Source organism: Polyodon spathula, chromosome 1 (assembly GCF_017654505.1).
Source record: "Polyodon spathula isolate WHYD16114869_AA chromosome 1, ASM1765450v1, whole genome shotgun sequence".
NCBI classification, from domain to species: domain Eukaryota; kingdom Metazoa; phylum Chordata; class Actinopteri; order Acipenseriformes; family Polyodontidae; genus Polyodon; species Polyodon spathula.
The window spans coordinates 26,239,107-26,259,849 of NC_054534.1; the positions used below are offsets into that span (position 1 = coordinate 26,239,107).

The 20,743-nt window shown below is 39.8% G+C and overlaps 1 protein-coding gene across 3 annotated transcripts in view; it reads left to right on the top strand.

The window, feature by feature from the left end:
* LOC121316180 (AF4/FMR2 family member 1-like) overlaps positions 1–20,082 on the top strand; it is an 85,867-nt gene extending 65,785 nt beyond the window's left edge. The window contains exons 9-20 of one of the 3 annotated variants that reach the window (XM_041251065.1): positions 2,375–2,534; positions 6,121–7,032; positions 8,094–8,191; positions 10,921–11,137; positions 11,573–11,664; positions 11,940–12,003; positions 12,373–12,509; positions 12,741–12,812; positions 13,658–13,751; positions 13,854–13,897; positions 14,075–14,295; positions 18,027–20,082. In XM_041251065.1, coding sequence (XP_041106999.1) covers positions 2,375–2,534; positions 6,121–7,032; positions 8,094–8,191; positions 10,921–11,137; positions 11,573–11,664; positions 11,940–12,003; positions 12,373–12,509; positions 12,741–12,812; positions 13,658–13,751; positions 13,854–13,897; positions 14,075–14,295; positions 18,027–18,148 — 2,233 coding nt within the window. In that variant the 3' untranslated portion in view covers positions 18,149–20,082. Of the gene's footprint in view, positions 1–2,374; positions 2,535–6,120; positions 7,033–8,093; positions 8,192–10,920; positions 11,138–11,572; positions 11,665–11,939; positions 12,004–12,372; positions 12,510–12,740; positions 12,813–13,657; positions 13,752–13,853; positions 13,898–14,071; positions 14,296–18,026 lie in introns of those variants that run through there. The other 2 variants (XM_041251056.1, XM_041251075.1) reach the window with 2 other exon arrangements.
* The last annotated feature ends 661 nt before the right edge of the window (positions 20,083–20,743 follow it).

The window sequence follows — 20,743 nt, forward strand, 5'->3', positions numbered from 1 at the left end:
TTTGCTTCTTGGAACGGCAGTTTTTGAAAGGGGCTCGGCGGCTTTGGCCGCCTATGAAGGACATTGTTCCTTGCTGGAGGCTAAACGTGGTGCTTAGTGCACTCGTGAAGCCTCCATTTGTAACCCTGCATTCAGCTGCTATCTTGCTGCTTCTTGCTGGCTATCACCTTCACAAAGCGGAGGAGTGAGATGCAGGCATTCTCTATCGCAAAAGCCTAGGACAAAGGTCACGCTCTGTTCCAATCCTGAATTCTTGCAGAAGACTGCCTCGGCTTTCCATTTTAACCAGTCTGTGGAATTGGAGGCTTCAATCCACCTCCTTTCCAGCCTGACGGAGCGACAACTCCATACGCTTTGCCCAGTTCACCCTGCCCTGGTTTATTATGTTGACAGGACAAAAAAGTTGGAGGCAGTCTGAACGTTTTTTGTCTGCTAAGGGGCAAAGTCCCATGGTCAAGCCCTGTCTAAGCAGTGGCTGTCCATATGGGTAGCAGACACTGTCAACGGCCTATGAGCTGGCCAACTTCCCCCCTCCAGAAAAGCTCACGGCCCTTTTCAACCAGGAACCTTGCAACTTCATGGACTTTATTCCAGGGTGCATCTGTCGACGACATTTGCAATGCAGTGGTGTGGGCTACTCCCCATACCTTTACAGGCTAAGTGTCATGGATCCTCAAAACCCTCGTTTTGGAACTAGAGTGTTAAGGGCAGCTTCCCAGTCGAATGGTAATGCACAAGGCAGCCTTTGGCTTAGCCTTGTAGAATTACGGTTGTTCTGCAATCTTGCCCTTGTGATGGCTTTGGTACTATCACCCATTTGGTAATACTAGCATTTCATACTTGAAAGGGAACGTTCAGTAATTATCATAACCGTGGTTCCCTGAAATAGAAATATACCCATTAACCTTCAAGGGTACTGCGTACCAAAGAGCAGCTTTGGTATACAATATTAAGGATTCAGGTCTTTAGGAGGTAAATACCCATTCAGTAATGGTTACATTTCAATGTCAGGGAAACAGGGATAATAAGCTAATGTTAGCCTGTGTGGTTATTATGTGGTTAAGTTCTATATTTCAGCCTTTTTTTCTTATTTACCGTATTCCTTCGAATTTAAGACTTAAACCATTTTTTTGCTTCTCAAAAATAGCCTGCATATTAAATTCAAGTACGGTATAGTGATGTGTGTATTAAAATCGCCAACAAAAGACGTGACTGCCCGAGTACACAAATAGCAATGTGACTGACTGCCAAGAAAAGACAACAGACGTCTGCCCAAATACACAAGCAGTAACGTGACACTGCTGAGAAAAAAACAAACCAAGCTTCCTGAGGAATTCCAAGAGAAATGTTTACAATTTCAGCATTTCTAACACAGTACCAGCTTGGAAATGCTGATCAGACCCCCGTATTTTTCGACATGCCAAGCAATGCAAGTGTTGTGTCATGCTTGCTGTTGTGTGTGATGCCGTAAGTGAGTGGTGAAGTGTGTACAACAGAGACGCCATCTTGAGTATTATACAGTGGGCAGCACAATAAACAGGCTTCGTGGTTAATCTACAACAGCAGCACTGTTTCGTGTTAGTTTTGTGTGATACAACAGCGTAATTGAGGTTGTATCTTTGTAAATACATTTATTTGTTTTATTTTTTCCTCAATTTGAGGGTGGTAAATTTGGGATGCGTCTTAAATTCAAAGGAATACATTAAGTAATAATAAATCCAACTATGTAATAATTTAACTGTATTAAAAAAAATACTGTTAATAAAATACTTACTCTGGCTTATGCAACAGTGCAGGATGGCAGCACTACTCTGTTCTTAGCAGGGGGGTGAGGACTGCACAGCTCATGTGATGTTCTGCTACACTCTGATTCATTTCGTATGGCTGGAGACTGTTAGCTGTTTATGTTTAAGGTGGATAGGGAGCCCATCAAATACAAAATATTCTTCAGGACTGAACCTCCATCCCTAAATAAGTAGATATAACTGATTGTGTTTTATACCATCAAACCAAGTGTGTATATATATATATATATATATATATATATATATAATATATATATATATATATATATATATATATATATATTTATATATAATATATATATATTATATATATATATATTTTCATGGTTAGACTAAATATTATTATATTCTCATTTTCTATACATTACACTGGCAGTTGTTTCAATTAGACAATTTTGATTAGTGTCTTCCAGTATATCACAATCCTTTTTACCAAACAAAAAGAAAAAACTGGTATAAACTGCTGTTAAACTTTCTGTTTGAGTTGTTAGTAAAGTAGAACTGGTTTGCTAGTTGGGAGTGGGTGTTTCTCCCTGTGTGATTTGAGGTTCTCTGCCTTGCCCATCCAGTGCCCCACAGAGCAGCGGTGTGGCGTCGGCACATTCCAGCGGCGGCGAGTCCGAGAGCTTGAGTGAGTCAGACAGCACGTCGGGCTCCGAGACTGAGAGCGAGAGCAGCTCCAGCGAGAATGAGGAGGAGCCAAAGAGCCCGCCAGTGACCGAGGTGAAGGTGAGCAAGTTTAAAAATTGATTTCCCATTAATGTCAGATTTTTTACTACTGGCCCCTTGGGCCACCTGAGGTAGTGTTTTTATTGGCCCGGACATAATTTTAACTGGCCCAATAATGAGTACAAAACTCTATCACTCTGCTCAGCAAGTTAATAGCAGAGTTATATATTGGGTTGTGTGTTAGCGCCATTCAGAAATAAAATAAACAATCTTATGGATTATTTGTTTAACCATTCTGATTATGTGTATACCATATGTTTAAATGGTAATAGCTGATCTATTTTTTAAATCTGGCTTTTTGTGTGTTTTAACATGTTTTGACTAGGTGACAATATAAAAATAAATTGAGTTATCTGGATTCACCCGATGTTTCATTTTTAAACTATTACAGTGTTATTTTATGTACTGTTATTGTTGGCTTCAGAGTTGCTATGGCGTCTTTTTTCGCTGTGCAAATCTGGTAATCCTAAACTACATTGACAGTGCGAGGAACTGAAGTTCTGGTAGAAGTTTTGGTCAGACACCAAAATCTTGTCGAACTTGACAAAAAACTCACAAAATAGTAAAATACATTCAATCTTTTCTCAAATTACTTTTCTTAATGCCAACAGTAGAACCATGCAGCATTGTGTAAACCGCATTTTCCGACTAAGTATTCAAGAAATGCATTCATTAAATTAGCGAAGTGCTCCCCCCAGCGCTTTCTTCCACAGAAATATATAAAAATCTAAAACGTGGTATATTAAAAACTAGAGCAAAACAGCAATAGCTGCCATCTTTCAATGTGCCTTGCAGGATATTGTAAACATCCGGTTCACAGACCATAATGAGCTGCATGCATTTGCAAACTGCATTGTGAACACAAACTTTAGTTTTCATGCATATTCTTTCATGATGGTTTTTCATTTCTGTATGTTTAGTAGTGTGTACAGTAACCAAAGAGAGCCCACATCTCAAAAAAAAAAAGAAAGTGGCCAAGCCTTTCAATATATGCTGTTGTATTATTTAAGCCATTTAACATGCACACGTTGTCCTGCTTGTCAGAAAATGAAAATAATCTATTCAAGATTTGAAGGTGTGATGATACTCGTTTTTTTACAAGCAAACCCGCAACCGAGTTGTTACCATAGTGACAGCAATGCTAAAAGGTTAACGGATTTATACTAGTCCTAATAATAAACACTATTCAAACAGTAATCGTAAGCCTCTCTCAAGTCAGCACCAGTCTTGCTGCTGATACGAACAAGTTCTGTAAAGATTGTGCTTGGCTTTTTTGTACCCAAATCAAAACATTAGACAATTCTATCCCGTTGTCCAGCTTCCAATGCGCGTACCTGGGTAACCATCTGTGCACAGCAGCACACAAACGCCTGCTATCTTGCAAACTGTTACTGTGAGACTGGATATGAGGACAACTAAATGTTGAATTCCCAACCAAAAGCTGCTGTTTTATCTGCAAGTCTGGGAAACTGACATTTGTTTCACTGTCATCATGAAGCCAGATTAAGTCTTTCTTACACTCCACTCTGTTTTCGTCTTAATTTTTTTTCATAATTTCTTTCTTTTACCATTTATTGGTTTAAATGCTTTACTTTTGGCTTGTTGGTGAAATTGGTTGCTTAGTTGTAAAAAAAAAAAAACTGCCATGTCGAGGTAACAAGATTCCCAGCAACACTTCAGTACGTAGTCTCAGATATGGATTGTGCAACAAATACGACGTGTGGCGGGAAAGTTCAGGCAACTTCAGTTAACATCGTTATCGGGGGTTGAGTGTGTTTTTTTTTTTTTTTTAAATAGGTTTGGTTTAAAAACCAAAAGTCGTAAACCGTGTGACATGACCATGAGGCACTATATATATATATATATATATATATATATATATATATATATATATATATATATATATATATATATATATATATTATATATATAAAAAATGTTACCGGCCAAGTCGGGCCTGTGGTGCTTCATAAATACCGGCCAAACTACGCGCTCTACCGGCCACCGACATGATTAATATCGAACCTTGAATGTACGATTTTGTGCAAACTTTAATAACTCCCACTCAAAACTACGGACCGGTAGACTAAGTTACAGTAGCGCCGGAGGAGTCTTCTGTGTATCAACTACTTTCCATAGTCTGTAGTGAAGAAAAAAATATGTATTGCATACGTAAGAACTTGGTACCATTCTGCATGAACTTACAAGATCATGTCTTAAACCCAAGCAGGCTGGTGGAATTTATGAAGCTTTGTCATTTCATGATGAAGAAGGTATATTAATAAAGTATCAAAGTACCCAATCTAGTTATAAATATGTGTTCTGCATTTGGCCAGTGTTGTGTTAATATTTGAACTGAAGCAGTTGTAGCATTAAACTGCAGCTCTTAGGACACAGAATACACAATAACTGATGTTCCACCTTAAAAATCTGCTGTAGCTGAATGCACATAATATTAAAAGTCAACTCTTGGCATTATGTCTGGAAAATCAATGGAAATACAATCTTGCAAGGAAGTTGACAGCAACCATAAGACAAAGTTGTGGTAAACGCGTAGTCTTCTCAGTTTTATCTAGATGCTGCTGCGCTAATGTAAGCCCTGGAGTATGATGGCAGATTTGTGGGGAATTTTCAGCCTGCTTATCAGAAAATGCAGCCAGCAGCTCTTTGAGCTCTGAGACACGGTACATTTTTGAGAATATTGTGTGACAGAAAGAACTAGGTCAGTTTGCATGACATTGTTCTGAAGTAGAGAGTTGGAGAGACTTGAGTGCTGTCATTTTAAAAGAATCATATTCCAGTGTCGGGAAATTAAATTCTGGTTGAGGCCCTGTTTAATCTGAAGGTAGTTAGATTTCAGCTGCTGTGGTTATACTAGCTTTTGCCATGTAAGAGTAAATGTCTGCTTTATTTTATGTTCCTGAAATATTAGAAGTTTAAAACTCACTGCTCAAACTAGCTGTTGTCCAGTAGCTGTCTTGCTGTAGATTAGATTGTGGTCAGAGAGAAGCACAAGTAAGTCATGCTGGAATACAAATGCTTGACCTTTCTCATGTAAATGAGTGTCACAGCTGCATTAGCCTGCTGAGCTTACAGCGTTGACAGAGGTAATTCCTTCATATGGGCTGTGATGTATTAATTAATTTGCCAAAAGAAAATGGCATACAGAGAAGGGGAATTTTTTTTTCATTGATCTGCTGTATTGTTCTCAAAGCAATTGCATACTGTAAGGTGAAATCCGTTTTTAAGCAGAGATCTTTCTTTTTGCATTATACAATAAATGTTATGCTGAAAAAGTACAGCAACACTAGAAAAGAATGGCAATGGACAGCCAATGGTAATGAAAAGCTTTTGTCCAGAGTTGTTGTTTTTCTGGTCTGTGGTATGACTGTTCCATCATAACACTGCTGAATTAGTTCTCAAATAGGAGGGTTCTAGCTCGCAGGCACACAATTTGCAGGTATTGCCACAGGAAATGAGTTCCTTTATCTGTCCACATTTGCAAAAGTGAAACAGAAAATAAACACATGCACTATATATTGCTACATTTTTTTTTTTTTTTTTTTTTTTTTTTTTGTTATTACAGCCTGACGCTCCAACAGCAAATAAATGGCAGCTGGACAACTGGTTGGTCAAGGTTAACCAACAGTGTTCACATCCAGAGAGCCAGAGCGACCCTGCTCAGAGCCACATTGAGAAGAGCAGAGTGCAGGACAGCAATGGTGACAACCCAGAGGAGAGCATTAAATCGAATGAGTCTCGCCCGCCTCATGAGGAGAGCAGCAGGGAGTCTAGGGTTGTACAGGACATCTCTCACAGCAAGGGCAGCCGGCAAAAATCCCCAGCACACAGGCCTGGCATTATCCGGAGACAGACAGTTGGCAAAAAGCAGCCTTGCAAATCTGCCAAGGTACCCAGGCCGGAGGAGTGCCGGGGGGACATAAAGGTGGAAAGCGTACCTGCCCCTTCCAAAGGAAAAGACCAGTCCTCCACAGAAAAGCCGAAGGTTAAAACGAAAAGTGGGCACGAGAAGCCCAGTAAGAAAACAGAGACAGGCAAGCCCCCTAAACTCGTCCCTTCCGAAAAGAAGAAACGGAAAGAACCAACGGCTGCTCTTAAGCCTGCCTTGGATTCGGACTGTGAGAGGGAGGGCAGAGCTGTGTGCTCTCAGCTTCCCCAGACTGAGAGCCAGCCTCCCTCTGCAGTGAGGACTAGTGCCGTTAAGGCTGTGAACCAGGTAGAGGACTGCCTCAGGAAGGGTGGAGCGCTCTCCCCAGTCGGGGATGGGAAGCTGCTGTCCCCGCTCCGAGACGCCAAGGTCCCCCAGGCTCTGGTTGTGAAGATCCAACTCAGCCTGTTGTCTAGGGTCCCACAGCCACCCGGCAAAGGCAACCACCACAAGAAAACTGCCCTCCCAAAGCCATCTGTGGAGAGGAAAAAGGAGGCAGGGAAATTGACTCTTGACAGTGGCCCTGCCAAGGTTCACAAAAAGAGACAGGTTGGTTAGATTTACTTTGAATTTGTCTTCTGTGTTTGATGCTTGCATCTACCAACTGTTAATCATTATTATACTCAAACTTATCAATCCTTAAATGTATTTAAATGTATTTATAATTGTTTCTCTTCTTGTCCATTCTCTTTTCCACTAAAAGTGCACAATGTTTAAAAATGTCCCCCTAGTGGTGTGTTAGCTACATGACAGCTCACTGTGAAAGGAACCACTATGACACCAGTGGTATTCATTCTAAAATGAGAGGATTAAAGTAAACCTGAACACTTGTAGAGGCTTATTCATTAGGTTCATTAAACTCTGCCAGTTGAACTCCCAAAGCAAAAAAATGTTTAGTATGTGATGTTATGATGGACACAAATGTTCTCATGTCTACAGGCAGCAATTAAACATAAAGGTACAAGGAAGAGTCCCGCAGATCCATGTTCTGACCCGAAGGGTGCTCCCTGGGATGATGATTATTATTATTAGTGGTAGTAGCAGTAATTCTAGTGAATCTTGTCCTGATTTTATAAGGCACACCTTTACATCAGCTAGTAGTGGCTCTGATTCACTGTACAAACCTTGCAGTGAAGTGGCACGGATTATAAACCAGTGATTCTGGTTTATAAACTCTTATAATTCAGAAATTTTCGATTTTATGTATTAGAAGTACCTTTTTTATATCAGAAGTACAACCAATGATTTGATTTGTAAATCGGGACGGCTGTTGTACTTCTGATTTTGTAAATCAGAACAGCCTTTTACTGGTTTATAAATCAGATTGTAAATAACCTAATTCAACCAAAATAAATGTGTTTTTATGATGTGCACATTAAACTGAAGCTGCGATTCAGGCTGTACAATCTACGGGCAAGTCTTTGGTTTTCTACCCCATAGGAAAAGGTCCATCATTAAGGGAAGCGGTAAAAGGCTGGAGCCTTGCAACATTTTCTCATCCAGTCACATATGTTTGTCGGGACATTGACCATCCTTTGTGGTGTAACTGCATGGCAATTCTGTGCATATGCTGTAATGTTCAGTTGCCTATTTTGTATGTGTTTTTTTAGGCTGTGGAGAATGAAAAATCTCTGGGAATAAAGAGGCCAAAGCTAGATACAGAAATCAAACCATCATCTTCAAATCCTAAAAGTCCAGGAAAATCCAAGTAAGTAACTACAAACACACCGGATGCAAATGCATCTGCAGTGCTATTTAGATACTACTTCCTGGTACATTTTCTGTAGTTGACATGGTCTAATTGTAGCTTGATTGCAGGCGCCAGACTGATCTACATGAACTACCAGCACATGGCAGCAACTCCATCTAATAGCACTGTAATAGTTTGTGCATGTCTTACGTGTACATGCCTGAATTCCAGGTAATTCCCTGAAAATCCAAAGTGCAGCAAGCGTTTTAATGTTATGTGCATGTGCACATCCCCTCTCATTACAGATCAGCGGTGCCCTTCTATTCTCTCCATAAGCACGTTATGCAGGGGGCAGCAGAAAGTATCTGGTTTCTTTTAGAACAGACTGATCAGTGTAATATTCGTGTTGTCCGCTGCTCTTGAACTTACCAGCTTGATCTACGCTATGTGTTTGAAATGTCGATTGGGGAAAGCACTGCCATTAGTCACTGGTCTTAAATGTTTATGCCTAAATGGTGCCATGTTCAAAGTCTCATATCTCGGAAAACATTTGAAGTAGTGACTTTATATTTCCAGGGTTATATAAACCTCCACGGTGATTTCATGTGTCACCATATTGCGGTCATGTGAGTTTTTTTTTTTTACAGTTCTGCTGCATGGAGACAGTTATTTTCTAAGTGTTTGGTACACCGTTGTATTTTCTTTTCTTTAGTTAAGTTGCCACATTGTTGTAACCTCTAGCTATATCAATGATAAAGACCACATGCTTTGGCATAGTGTTTTTGTAGTTGGCAAACTGCTGTATTCTACGATTCATTCAATAAAGATGAATTACTGGTGGTGTCCACTAGGGATGGGTCATTGTACCGTTTTGTTTACCGCGGTTTAGGTACATTACGGTATTAATATTGTTCCTTTTATTCTACACTGCAGTTATCATCATTCGTTTATACAATGGTTAACACATTTTTCAACTGCAAACACGCTTCTAAAAATCAAGCAATGGTACTTGCAGCCTTAGCAAAGTGTCTGAGGAAGATCTTTTTGTGATCTGATACTGTATTTTGAGAATGGTTTTGATAGAAACTGTCAACGACATAGAATACACGTTTCAGTTGCTGTGTTCTGTTACCCAGGGCTTGGCTCGGCTGCTCTTAGCTGCTGTCTTTCTGACATCATACACAGCTTTTTAACATTAACTTTTCACAGATTTAGTACATTGTTTAAATAATTGATTTATTTATTTAATATAGCGTTGAAAAGGCTGTTCACAGCTTCATTGTATAATGATAAAATGTTGTTCGCCTCCGCTAACAAGGTGGCAGCAGTAGTTTTATGGTTATTTGCATTACGATTAGCAGGTGACGCGTGATCTTTGCATCATCACTTTGTTTCACAGCCACAGCCGGCCTCCCGCAGTAAAATTTCAAAGCTGCTCTGGGCTATGCAGAATCAGCACAGATTTCTGTGTGTGTTGAGTGACGTCTACAGAGCATCTCCACGATTCTGTGCAGCACTATGCAGAACTGCAGAAATCTGCACTATAAGAACACGACCAATGTCTCAAATAAAATTAGCACAGACCAGCGACTGCAGCACGATAGCCTGCTTATTATCAACGTAGTTTTGTTTAAACAAGTTATAACAGTATTCCAATTTTCTTAGGTAAGTGAAGAAATTTTTTTTTTTTTTTTTTTTTTTTACAAACTCCACATGTGTAATAATCATTGGAAGCTTACTTGTGTAATGTCGTGATGTGTAGCTATAAATCCAATAACATGTTTTAGTATTAAAAATATGTTTTTTTGCTATACATATTTTTATTTAAAAAAAAAAAAAAAATTATTTGAAAAAATAAACAACTCGTCTCTGCTCTTTAATAGTAAGTAACCTGTGGTACATGTTTGTGTTTTAAGCAAAAGACCGATCATTTCCCAATTCTATTTAACATCAGCTAAAAAAAATATTTATTTATTTATTTAATTTTGTACGTTAATGTTTTAACAGACTACAGCATCACATCATTTTGAGCAAATAAATCTTAATACTGTTGTAGTGTAACACTGACAGTGTACAAGTTTAGTTTTGTCTTCATAAATTAGAAACGTAGCAAGGTATTTGGCATAGCAAAATACTAATTGGTTTTATTTTTGTGAATTACAGTAGTTTAGTGCTTTACATTAGTCATTTTATAACTTTCATGATGTACTGTTTACCATGATATTAAGGTTCCCACAGTATTTTTTTTTTTTTTTTTAACGGTTATCATACCGTGCAAATTTTATACCATCCCATCCCTAGTTTCCACTGAATATTTTAATCTGGCCATATACAGACCACACCCTTAGGCATAGTGTCTTTTATAACTGACACACAGCTGTATTACATGATTCTTGCAATATGTGTTTCAGTAGTGAACAGATCTAAAGTGTGTGTCTAATTTTACTGTACTTGTATGCTGAAGAAAATGCCATGCAACACTAGTTCATTTCAGTACAGATTTACGTGGCTTTGCTGTACAGTTATATAATGTTTTAAACAATACTTTTATTAGGTCAAGTGTTATCGTAATGCAGTTAGCAGGTACCATGCGAGACAGAATTCCCCGCTTTACAAAAAGTCCCTTGTCATTACCTCCCACTTTCAGCTGCTGTGTGTATATATGTTCACCAACAAGTAGTGAAGGATTATTCTGTCACTGATACTCGATTGCACTTTATCGTTTTTGTTCGGTTTAATTTTTTTAGGGTGTCCAAGAGCGCCAGTAAGAAGGTGAAGAAAGTGCTTCTGCCTCCTCCAATGTCTCCGGCACAGGAACCCCCGAAGGGGGCCAGGCACAAGCGGTGCAGTAGTGAGGGCAGCGCAGCCAGTGCCTGCAATCCCATGAGCAGCCACGTCGGCCCTTCACCTGTCAAGCACAAGAAGACCCAGCAGAAACACATGGAGCACTCCAAGAGCAGCAAAGTGAGTTCACAGATCTGCCACTGCAAGATTTTGTTCGTGGCTGATGATAGTAAACTAGCAACAGTGATGGTGGAAATGGTTAAGCACTAGTTGTGGCCAGAACCAGAATACGTTGAAATGGAAGCCGAGTGGGCTGTGCAAAGTGGGGTTCTTTTCTTTGTTTAGCAGGCTTTGTGCTTTTGTAGTGCTTGTACAAAGTGTAATTGGGTAACAGGAAAAAGATGTTGGAATGCCAAACGTATAAGGATTTCAGTGATGGTTTGATATTTCCTTGCACAACAATATTTATGAAATCATTCTACCATCAGTTTCACGGGTAACAAAATATTTGGTATCCAGTTGTCAATATGTGTTTACTATACAATTTAGCTATAGCCAGCTATTCCACTTGCATATATTTCATGCAAAATGTTCTGTTTATTGTTTTTAACACAGAAATCTTCACAGAACTGCCCCACTCCTTTTCCAGTGCCTTCATTGACAAATAGCTCAAAGCCAGCAAGACCATTACAAAAGTTTGATAACAAGTAAGAACATTTAATGTATTAAGTTAACAAAAACAAATTGATATGAAAATGTGGTCGTTTTTTGATTTGCCTGGTTTTTAATCTAGCAAAATTGTTTTGCTCTGGTGTATTCACAGATTGAGCAGATTTGTTGCGCTAATAGAAGTATTTGACTTCATGCATTATGGGCACTGACACAATTAAATGTTTCACAAGTTTTTATTCATTAAAATCGAAGTGATCGTGAGCAGATGGAGATCCTCCTTCATTTTAATACTGTATCTGGTTTATTGCAGGCAGTATCCTGTGGAGCATCACATGAAGGAAGCCAAAAAATTAAAACACAAGGCTGATGTCATGGTAAGTACTGTGCACATTAATTCACACGTGTGCTGTATTTGTAGACCTCAGAGAGTCTGCTAAAATTCAAAGGTTACTGCTGGTGGCTGACCACTAAGCTTAAATTGGAACACGTTTAAATGCGGACGCGGAGCACAAGCAACAGAAACTTCCCATGTTCTTTTTTGGTACATTACAGCAAATTTAATAATATACAGTATTATAAAATTGCAAATCAGCAGTACTGTCTTACTTGGGAATAAAGTTTTACCCATTTTGGCAGTTTCCCTTAAGAGAAGATAAAACTAAATTTAAAAAAAAAAAACGTCTTTTTATTTTTTTTTTTAAAGAAGTACAAATACGTAGTAACAATTATTTATTGATTTGAAGTCGGACAAAGTTGGAAAAGCTTTCAATTACCTGGATGCTGCTCTGTCGTTCATTGAGAGTGGAATATCCATGGAGTCCAACCCCCAGACACCAAAGTCGGCGTATACCATGTTCTCTGAAACTGTGGATTTAATCAAGTAAGTAATAAGAACAAGAAATAGTTTAACCTTGTTGTTACTTCACTTTTTTCCACGTTTGCTTATATATAAATCTATATCTCTTGGTATGTAACAAGGTAATGTGCTATAATTGCTGTACTGTTAGGTATATAATCCACTTGTCTGTTTTGCCAAGAGGATATGAATGCTGTTTGTAAAAAATAATGTTTGGTTTAGGTATTACAAATGCATTCTCTGTTTTATTTTCAGATTCATAGTGAAATTAAAAAACTTTGTAGACCCTTCTGCTCCTGCACCAGAGAGGATCTTTGCAGTTTTATGGTAAGAATTTCTCCATTAAACATATTAGAAGTGTAATATAATTCTCAAGCACCTTCAGTGTAGCAATTTGCAAAGAAAAAGTAGCTTATACCTCTGCGTGAAGGATGTTGCTTTGATTTAGTAACCCTCAAGTTATTTCCATGTCTTAAAATTCCTGATTTATTGATTTTAAAGAGTATGTAGTGGGGTTACGAAAAATATACTGTTTAAATAATGTACCTGTATTTTTTCTTTTCATTATCATCCTGACAACTTTTGTACACTTATAACTTCAAACTCTGTTTCAAAGCTATTTTCAAAATGGTCACTCGAGCACTATGGTTGGATATGTCCTTTTTAAATCTGTGTTTCTCAACTCTGGTCCTGGGAACCCACTGTGTCTGCTGGTTTTCATTCCAACTGAGCTCTCAGAGAATTACTTAACTAGAACATTTGCTTAATTAGACCTTTTTAATTGTTTTCAGCTGTTAAACAGTTGCAGAATTCAACTTACATTTAAAATGTTATAGCTAATTTGAAATAGTGCTCTGGCTTTTCTGTTCCATACCCCATCATGGATTGTTATTGCTGTGTTACCTATTTGACCGTTTGGGTAATAATCCTTACGCTATCAGTGCACTAGAGCAGAAAGATATTTTTGAAAGACTTTAAAGTTAAAGTGTAAAAAGTTGTCAGGAGGTTAACAATTAAAAGTAAAATGACAGGTGTGTTATTTAAACAGTTGTAGCAACACATGGGAACATGTAATGCTGTATTTTCCGGAAACCGGCTACTTACTATTTAAGCTATGAAAAAATGAAAGGGAGCCATGGTTATCTTTCAATCTGACTCTTTGTAACTTTCAGCATGCGGTGCCAGTCTCTTCTCCACATGGCAATGTTTCGCTATAAAAAAGAAGCTGCGTTAAAGCATTCAAGAACGCTCACAGAACATTTCAAGGTAAATATTTTGAATATTTGACCTATTCAACATAATGTATTGGTCTCTCCCTGAGTTGCCTACTACTTTTCCTCCTTATGCATCTTCTACTTTTAATTACAGAATTCTTCCCGATCAGCACAAGCTCCTTCCCCTTGTGTTGCGAGGTAATTGCACAGTTATAAATATTACTTTCATGAAACATTGCTATTTTAAATGGGGAATATTAATTTAAGACCAGCTACATTTCTTGGCCTATAAGCAGCATGATTTACCTACAAACGTTGACCTACAAGCTGCAAACCTCCTTCATAGATGAAACGTGTGTTTGTTTCTATCAGAAGCTCTGGCACGCCTTCCCCAATGTCCCCGATGCCATCCCCTGCCAGCTCTGTCGGGTCCGTGCCCGGATCCAGCCTCAGCAATGGGGGGAGCACTGGAATGTCAGTCACCATCCCTCAGATGATTAATCAGGTGGCCTCATCCTACATCAGCATCACTTCCCTCTTCCTGACTGCCCACGATATCTGGGAACAGGCGGATGCACTAGCAAAGAAAAATAATGGTAAGGAAGGGAAGGTGTTAAACATTCCTCCAGGGGGGAGTTCTGTTCAATATTTATTCTGATATTCATTTAATTGTTCCCTTTCAAGTATAAAATGTAACCCGAAACCTGAAATAAGATTTATCAAAGTTGCTCATAGCCTGTGATGCAATCATGGCCCGCCCTCGAGGGCATAAAAGCACGCCATTTTTCCTTTCAAGAACTGACAGGAGAGTTGGTTTAGATAAGTACTTGTTACTTTTTCTTCTATATATTTTGCATATATTGTGTTTTTACATAAATTATGTGATACAAAAAATAATTGTTGTATTAGTTTTACTAATTACTGGTATTTGTGCACTACTGCCTGTTTGTTACGTCCCACTGTGGCCTTGTACCCCACATGAAGCCAGCGGCTTGAGTTGCTCCTTCCCAGGGATCAAGCAACATAAGTCAGCTGACTTTGTGCTGTCCGCCCAGGCTGCAGTAGCTCCAGCTGGGAGTTTTTTCATTTTGGCTTTGGCTAAAATTACGAGATGTTTTATATCATTGATGTAATTGTTAAATTACTGTATTTTGTTGAAGTTTTCTTTCTCATTGCCTTTTTTCCTGTTTTTACAGCAACTACGCGCAGGCCTGTTTGCAACATGGTGCTATGGCACACTGCGTAGGACCAAGATACTTGCTTTGGTTGTGGTTGCTTGCAACCTCTCCCACAGTATCTTTATGCCATTTTAGTGACCGCTTTAGAGAAGTGGCTGCATCCTCACCCCATGGCTCAGTGCCAAGGGAGACCCGACAACGCACCCAGGAAAGTAGTCTCAGGAAACAGTCTTCACAGTCTTCCTCTGGTTCTCCTCCCCCAAGGAAGAGGTTGTCGACATTCAAAGCGATCGGTGGACTCTGAGCAGAGATGTCGTTGTTAGATGTGGTGTATTTAGTTGTATTATTTTTATTACGTGTTGTTGCTGATGAGAACCACATCGGCGTCCATCTCTGACTCGGGACCCGCTGCCATTCTGTTTGTGGAATTACTCCCTCACCGCACACATGCTGCATCTGCTGCTTATTGTGTTGTGTGTTGTATTGCTAATGAGAACGGCATCGCTCCGTCTCTGACTCGGGATCCGCCACCGTTCCTCTCTGACTCGGGAATTGCTGCCTCGCTGCTCACACACCAGACCTGCTGCCGATGAGTTGCATCGCCACCCATTCCATCTCTGACTCAAGAATCGCTGGCTGCTCACACGCTGGATCCGCTGCTACCGTTCCTTTCTCCACCGCTCTGTCTCTGACTCAGGAAACGCCAGATTCTGGAACTCTGCTTTGCACGCTTGCATTTAATGTAAAGCTCTTTGTCTTGTCTGTAAAATGCTTTATTCAAATAGTAAAAGGTACACAAAATAACAATCTTCAATACAGGAATCCAAAGGATCCCTTGGTCTGACTGCAGGCACCGAGCTCGGTACAACTTTTCATTCACATTTCCCGGGGTTAGATAGCACTTGTTCCGCCCCTAGTCCATGTAGCAAGCAACCTATAGAAGGTCAAACTCCTACAGAGCTTGGCTCCCCTCAGTCTGGGCTCAAGCTGCAACTAGATGGTTGTCAAGTGTACCGCAGCATGTGTGACAAATGCTTGTGTGTTCTTACATTCAATCTTATTGTACATAATTATAACAAACTAACATTCAATAGTATCTGACTACAACATCATAGATCAATTATGTTCAAGGATTACAGATAATACTGCATATATTTGCCTTTTAATATAGCAGAATGGCCATACTGTCCATCGCCACCTCTGAGGTGGGCAAACAAGAACTGGTGTTCCCATCTGAGGACATGGAGTCTAACAGCACATCCCCTGCAGTTAAGCTATCCCTGTCAGGGATCAAGAGGGCCACTGCAATTTTGCAGCTGCCCTAGCCTACAGAGGCAAAACAAGGCAGGCTATCTTTGAGCCTACCATCTCTCCCGTGTGTCCCGTCCCCCCCTAGTGCACCTGGAATTTCTTTTGAAATCCAGTCTCCTGCTGTTTCCCGGTCAATGGACACCCTATATAGGGTGCATGATATGGAGAAGCTGGGCCTGGCCCATTTTCCGCCGGTAGAGGTTTCAATCATCACCTTGGTACAGGTGCCTAATTCAGCACTACCTGCCCCAACAAGCAGTGCTGGGTCTCAGAAGTGATCCTCAAGCTTGCCTGCTTGCCTACTTGGCCAGTGCATTCACTTCACGGTTAGGCAATTTATTATAATAGTATTCTAGTAGCCTACTAGTTGTACTTGCTGAAGTCCCTTTCTTAGTCACAGGCCCTCACCATAACAGCTGGATGAGCTGCGGCTCACTTTTCAGGCAACAGCGTACGAGTTTCCTGTCTTTGCATTTAGCCTCTCTGTAGCTCCCTGTGCCTGTTAGAAGTACAAGTGAGCTATCATGGCCCCATTAAAACTCAAAGGCATCAGAGTGCTCGGTTATTTCTACGACTGGTTCATTTGTGCCCAGTCTCCAGCACAGGCCCAAGCCCACACGGAACTTGTCACCAGCCACCTTCTACCGTTGGGCCTTAACAGTGAATCTTGCGGATAGCCAGCTCACGCCTTCTCAGACAGCCTCCTGTCTAGGAGTGTGCTTGGACTCCATTGGTCCACTCTGTCGAATGACAGTGCAGAGAATAGTTGCCTATTTGGTCAACAGAGCACTCACGGTAGTGACGTTCCAGAAACTTCTGGGCTTGAAGACAGCAGCTTCCCAGACCCTTCCATTGGGTCTACTGCGCATGCAACCTCTTCAGGCCTAGTTCAACAGAAGGTTTTTTTTTTTAGCCTGTGTTGAACCACGACCACCTATTGAGTGTTACACCACTGTCTAAAGGCACTCTCTTGGTGGAAACAGCCTGCCCATCTGTGCCTCGGTGTAGCACTGGGCAGTATTTCAGAAGGGAGGGTATCACCACTGGCCCACAGGATGAGAGGTTGGAGGCAGTCTGAACAATTTTTTGTCTGCTGTGGGGCGAAGTCACATGGTCAAGCCCTGTCTAAGCAGCGGCTGTCCAAGTGGATAGCAGACATGGTCAAACTGCCTATGAGCTGGCCAACTTTCCCCCTCCAGAAAAGCTCACAGCCCATTCCACCAGGGGCATGGCAACTTCGTGGACTTTTTCAGGTTGCATCTGTTTAGGACATTTGCAATGCAGCGGTGTGGGCTACTCCCCATACCTTTACTAGGTTCTACAGACTTAATGTCATGGATCTTCAAAACCCTGGTTTCTTGAACGAGTGTTAGGGCGGCTGTTCAGTCGACCCTTACAACACAGGCATAGAGGTGAATTTCTCCCTCAGTTTCTTTTTAGCTCTAGCTACTTGTTACTGGGGTTCCATGTCGTAATGCGCATAGCAGCCTCTTGGGTTAGTCTTGTAGTATTCCAGTCGTTCTGCAATATTGCCCTTATGACAGCTTTGGTACACTTACCCATTCGGCAATGGTTACATTTTTTACCCTAAAATATAAATGTAGCTATTAACCTTCAAGGTCACTGCGCCCATGTTTGCAGTAGGCTTGAAGGTAAAATGATGTTGAGGTCAGTGCTTTCGGGGGCGGGCCTTGACTGTGTCACAGGCTCTACAAGCAGCTTTGGTATGTCTTATTGAGGTTTAGGGTCTTTCGAAGGTAAATACCCAGACAGTAATGGTTACATTTTCAAGGAGCCCAGGTTTTAATAATAACCTAATGTTTTCTTTCTTTCCTCAGAGTTCTTCGTGGAACTTGACTCAGTGATGGGCCCTCTGTCCCTGACCACCAGCATGAGTGCTCTAGTACGCTTCACAAGACAGGGTTTGCATTGGCTCAGACTGGACACGAACACGCCATAAACAAGGGCCCAAGAATTTTATTTATTTTTTTGCTTTTTTTTTCCTCCCTCCAAGAAAAAGCCCTGCTCTGTTTGGACTTTAGTAGCCACAGAAACAAGACTTGAACTTTTTTTTCTGAATGGAGGAAGGAAAAGCTCTGTTACCAGCTTCAATAGGAGATTCAGAGATACAGCAAAGTTGCCTTGTACAAACTGAACAGAGTTGCAAGAATGCAACCCTTGAGTCCAAAAAAAAAAAAAGTACAATTTGTTTTATTTCCCTTTACGATGGATCAGTGTATAGCGGTCTTGATATTTATTTTGCTTAGCTGGTCTGCACATTAGGACAGAAATACCAGACTGGAAAAATCTTATCTCATCTAAATCTGGACTGCTTCTCCAACACTAACTGAACTGAAAAAAAATACAATTTAAACAACTCATAAGCAACACACATCAGACCATTTTAATGGGAGCATGGCTACATACTGCAAGTAGCAAAGTGCATCTGATGGCCCAAAGGTGCCCATGCATGGAAGGTTTAGGAACATATCCTGCACTACTACTACTTTTTTCCTCACCCTCACACCCATTCAACATTACCATTTTCCTTTTTTAAATTATTTTTATGGTTGTTTTATTGTTAATGGAGATCACTTTAATATGCTGAGGCTGTTTGTAACAGTACAGGTAAACAACAAAGAGGGTCTGTGAAAATGGGATTTGAAAGCAAACCGGCCAGTGTTGTTCTAGTACTTACAAGTTGCACATCTTCTTTCACAACTTATCAACTTTTCTGATGTCTGGAAATCTCTCCAGAATTCTGGCTGGCTAGAGGTCCATACATTTTATTCTGAACTGTGTGATATAATCGGAGCTGGGTATTAAATCTTTGGGGGGGGGGTTGGGGTTCAGGCACTGCTCCTCCTGCTGGTGAAGATAAATAGTCTTATAGCCTGCCATACAGAGCTGATTGTTGGGGAACCCTGACTGCTCTGCTTTGCATATGAAGTCAAAGACAAGAACCGCCTGTTTCCTTTCTTGTTAAAATGTGTTCCTAAAGCATGCCTCCCATACATCGCCATCAGTTCAAAAGCACATCTGTACTTTCACTTTCACAGCTGCTATTACATTGTAGTATTGGCGTCCTAAAGTATCAAACAACAAAATAGACTGGCCATTATTCAAATGTAATGTCTTGGTCAGTATCACCTTTTCAGTGATTTATAACTTTATGTGTTATTGAGCAACCCCCAGCAAACCATCCTGATTACCTTTGGCAACCTCTCCATCAAAAAAAAAGTCAGCAGTATTTTTCTCCGAGGGAGTCTGTTTTGGTCACAGCACATTCCAGTGGGGTAAGGTGAAAGTACAGGTGAACTCTAACTAAAGCTCATACCTGGTAACAATGTATTTTTGTTCCTGTTGCTGTGTTTTCTGTTTTTTAAATAGGTGCAAGTTTAAATTATTTCTGAGAAAAGACAGATGTATCGATCCCCTGCTTGCACTGCAATGCATTCTGCAGCGAGTTCTGATTTCAACATGAACATAATGTTTATATGGGGTTACATACAAAGCCTTCATCTTTAATGGCTGGTAGTGTTGGCACTGAGCAAGTCAAGAGTTATTTGATTCACTGTGTGCAGTATGTCAGGAAGCATTCATCTTCGAGTCGCCATGTATGCTGACAGAATTGGATAGCTCTGGTTGATTTTAAATATGAAACAAATCACAAAGCTCTTTAAACCCAGTCTTAAACATTGTGTGCCTTAGACAAGTAGAGCTGTTTTGGGTTGCTTTTTGTGAATATACCCTTTGTATTCAAGCCAGAAAAGCAGCATGGAAGGATGGTGTGCAGAGACAAAGCAGCAGATCCTATTTCTCGGACATTGCTGTTTAAAACGCTATAGGATTGACTAGTTAGCTATTAGTTTCTTGATTTTGAAGTGCAGCATTGTCAGTTTTTTTTTTTCTTTTTTTTTTTTATCATGTAACATAATCTTATAACATCCCTCATAAATTCTGAGACTTGTGTAAACAAGGGTCATTCCCATAAACTAGAGGTCATCTGGGTGTCGGGACTCGTACAGCCTGTTCGTGTCTGGGTCCTCCTGATCCCTTATTTAGGATTTAATTTTAGCGATTATAAATGACTAACAAATATATATATATATATATATATATATATATATATATATATATATATATATATATATATATATATATATAATGAAATGGTTTGCAGTTGAATCGAATTAATTTATAAGGATAGCATATTAAAATAGAAAAGTCTATTTTGGAATAAAAAGCATAACCATGCCCAATGTGCAATTTTTGTTCTGTTTGTACTTTTATTTAATGAAATGTTGTTTTTTGTTTAAGAATGTTGCCTTTTCTGTTTTATTTCTTTTGTTTTTTAGTTCAGATATTTAAACATAAAATAGGATTGCATTGATCACTAGTGTTATACAGAGGTGCAGAGTTGTATAGTTCAGAATTAATATAAACTGTGTTTATAAAGCTTTGTCTAAAACACTAGATTGTTCTTCTAGTTTTTGCTCAAATTGATCATCTTGTTTAGGTTTTCCTATTTTTTACACAAAGGTGGTGAAAAAAC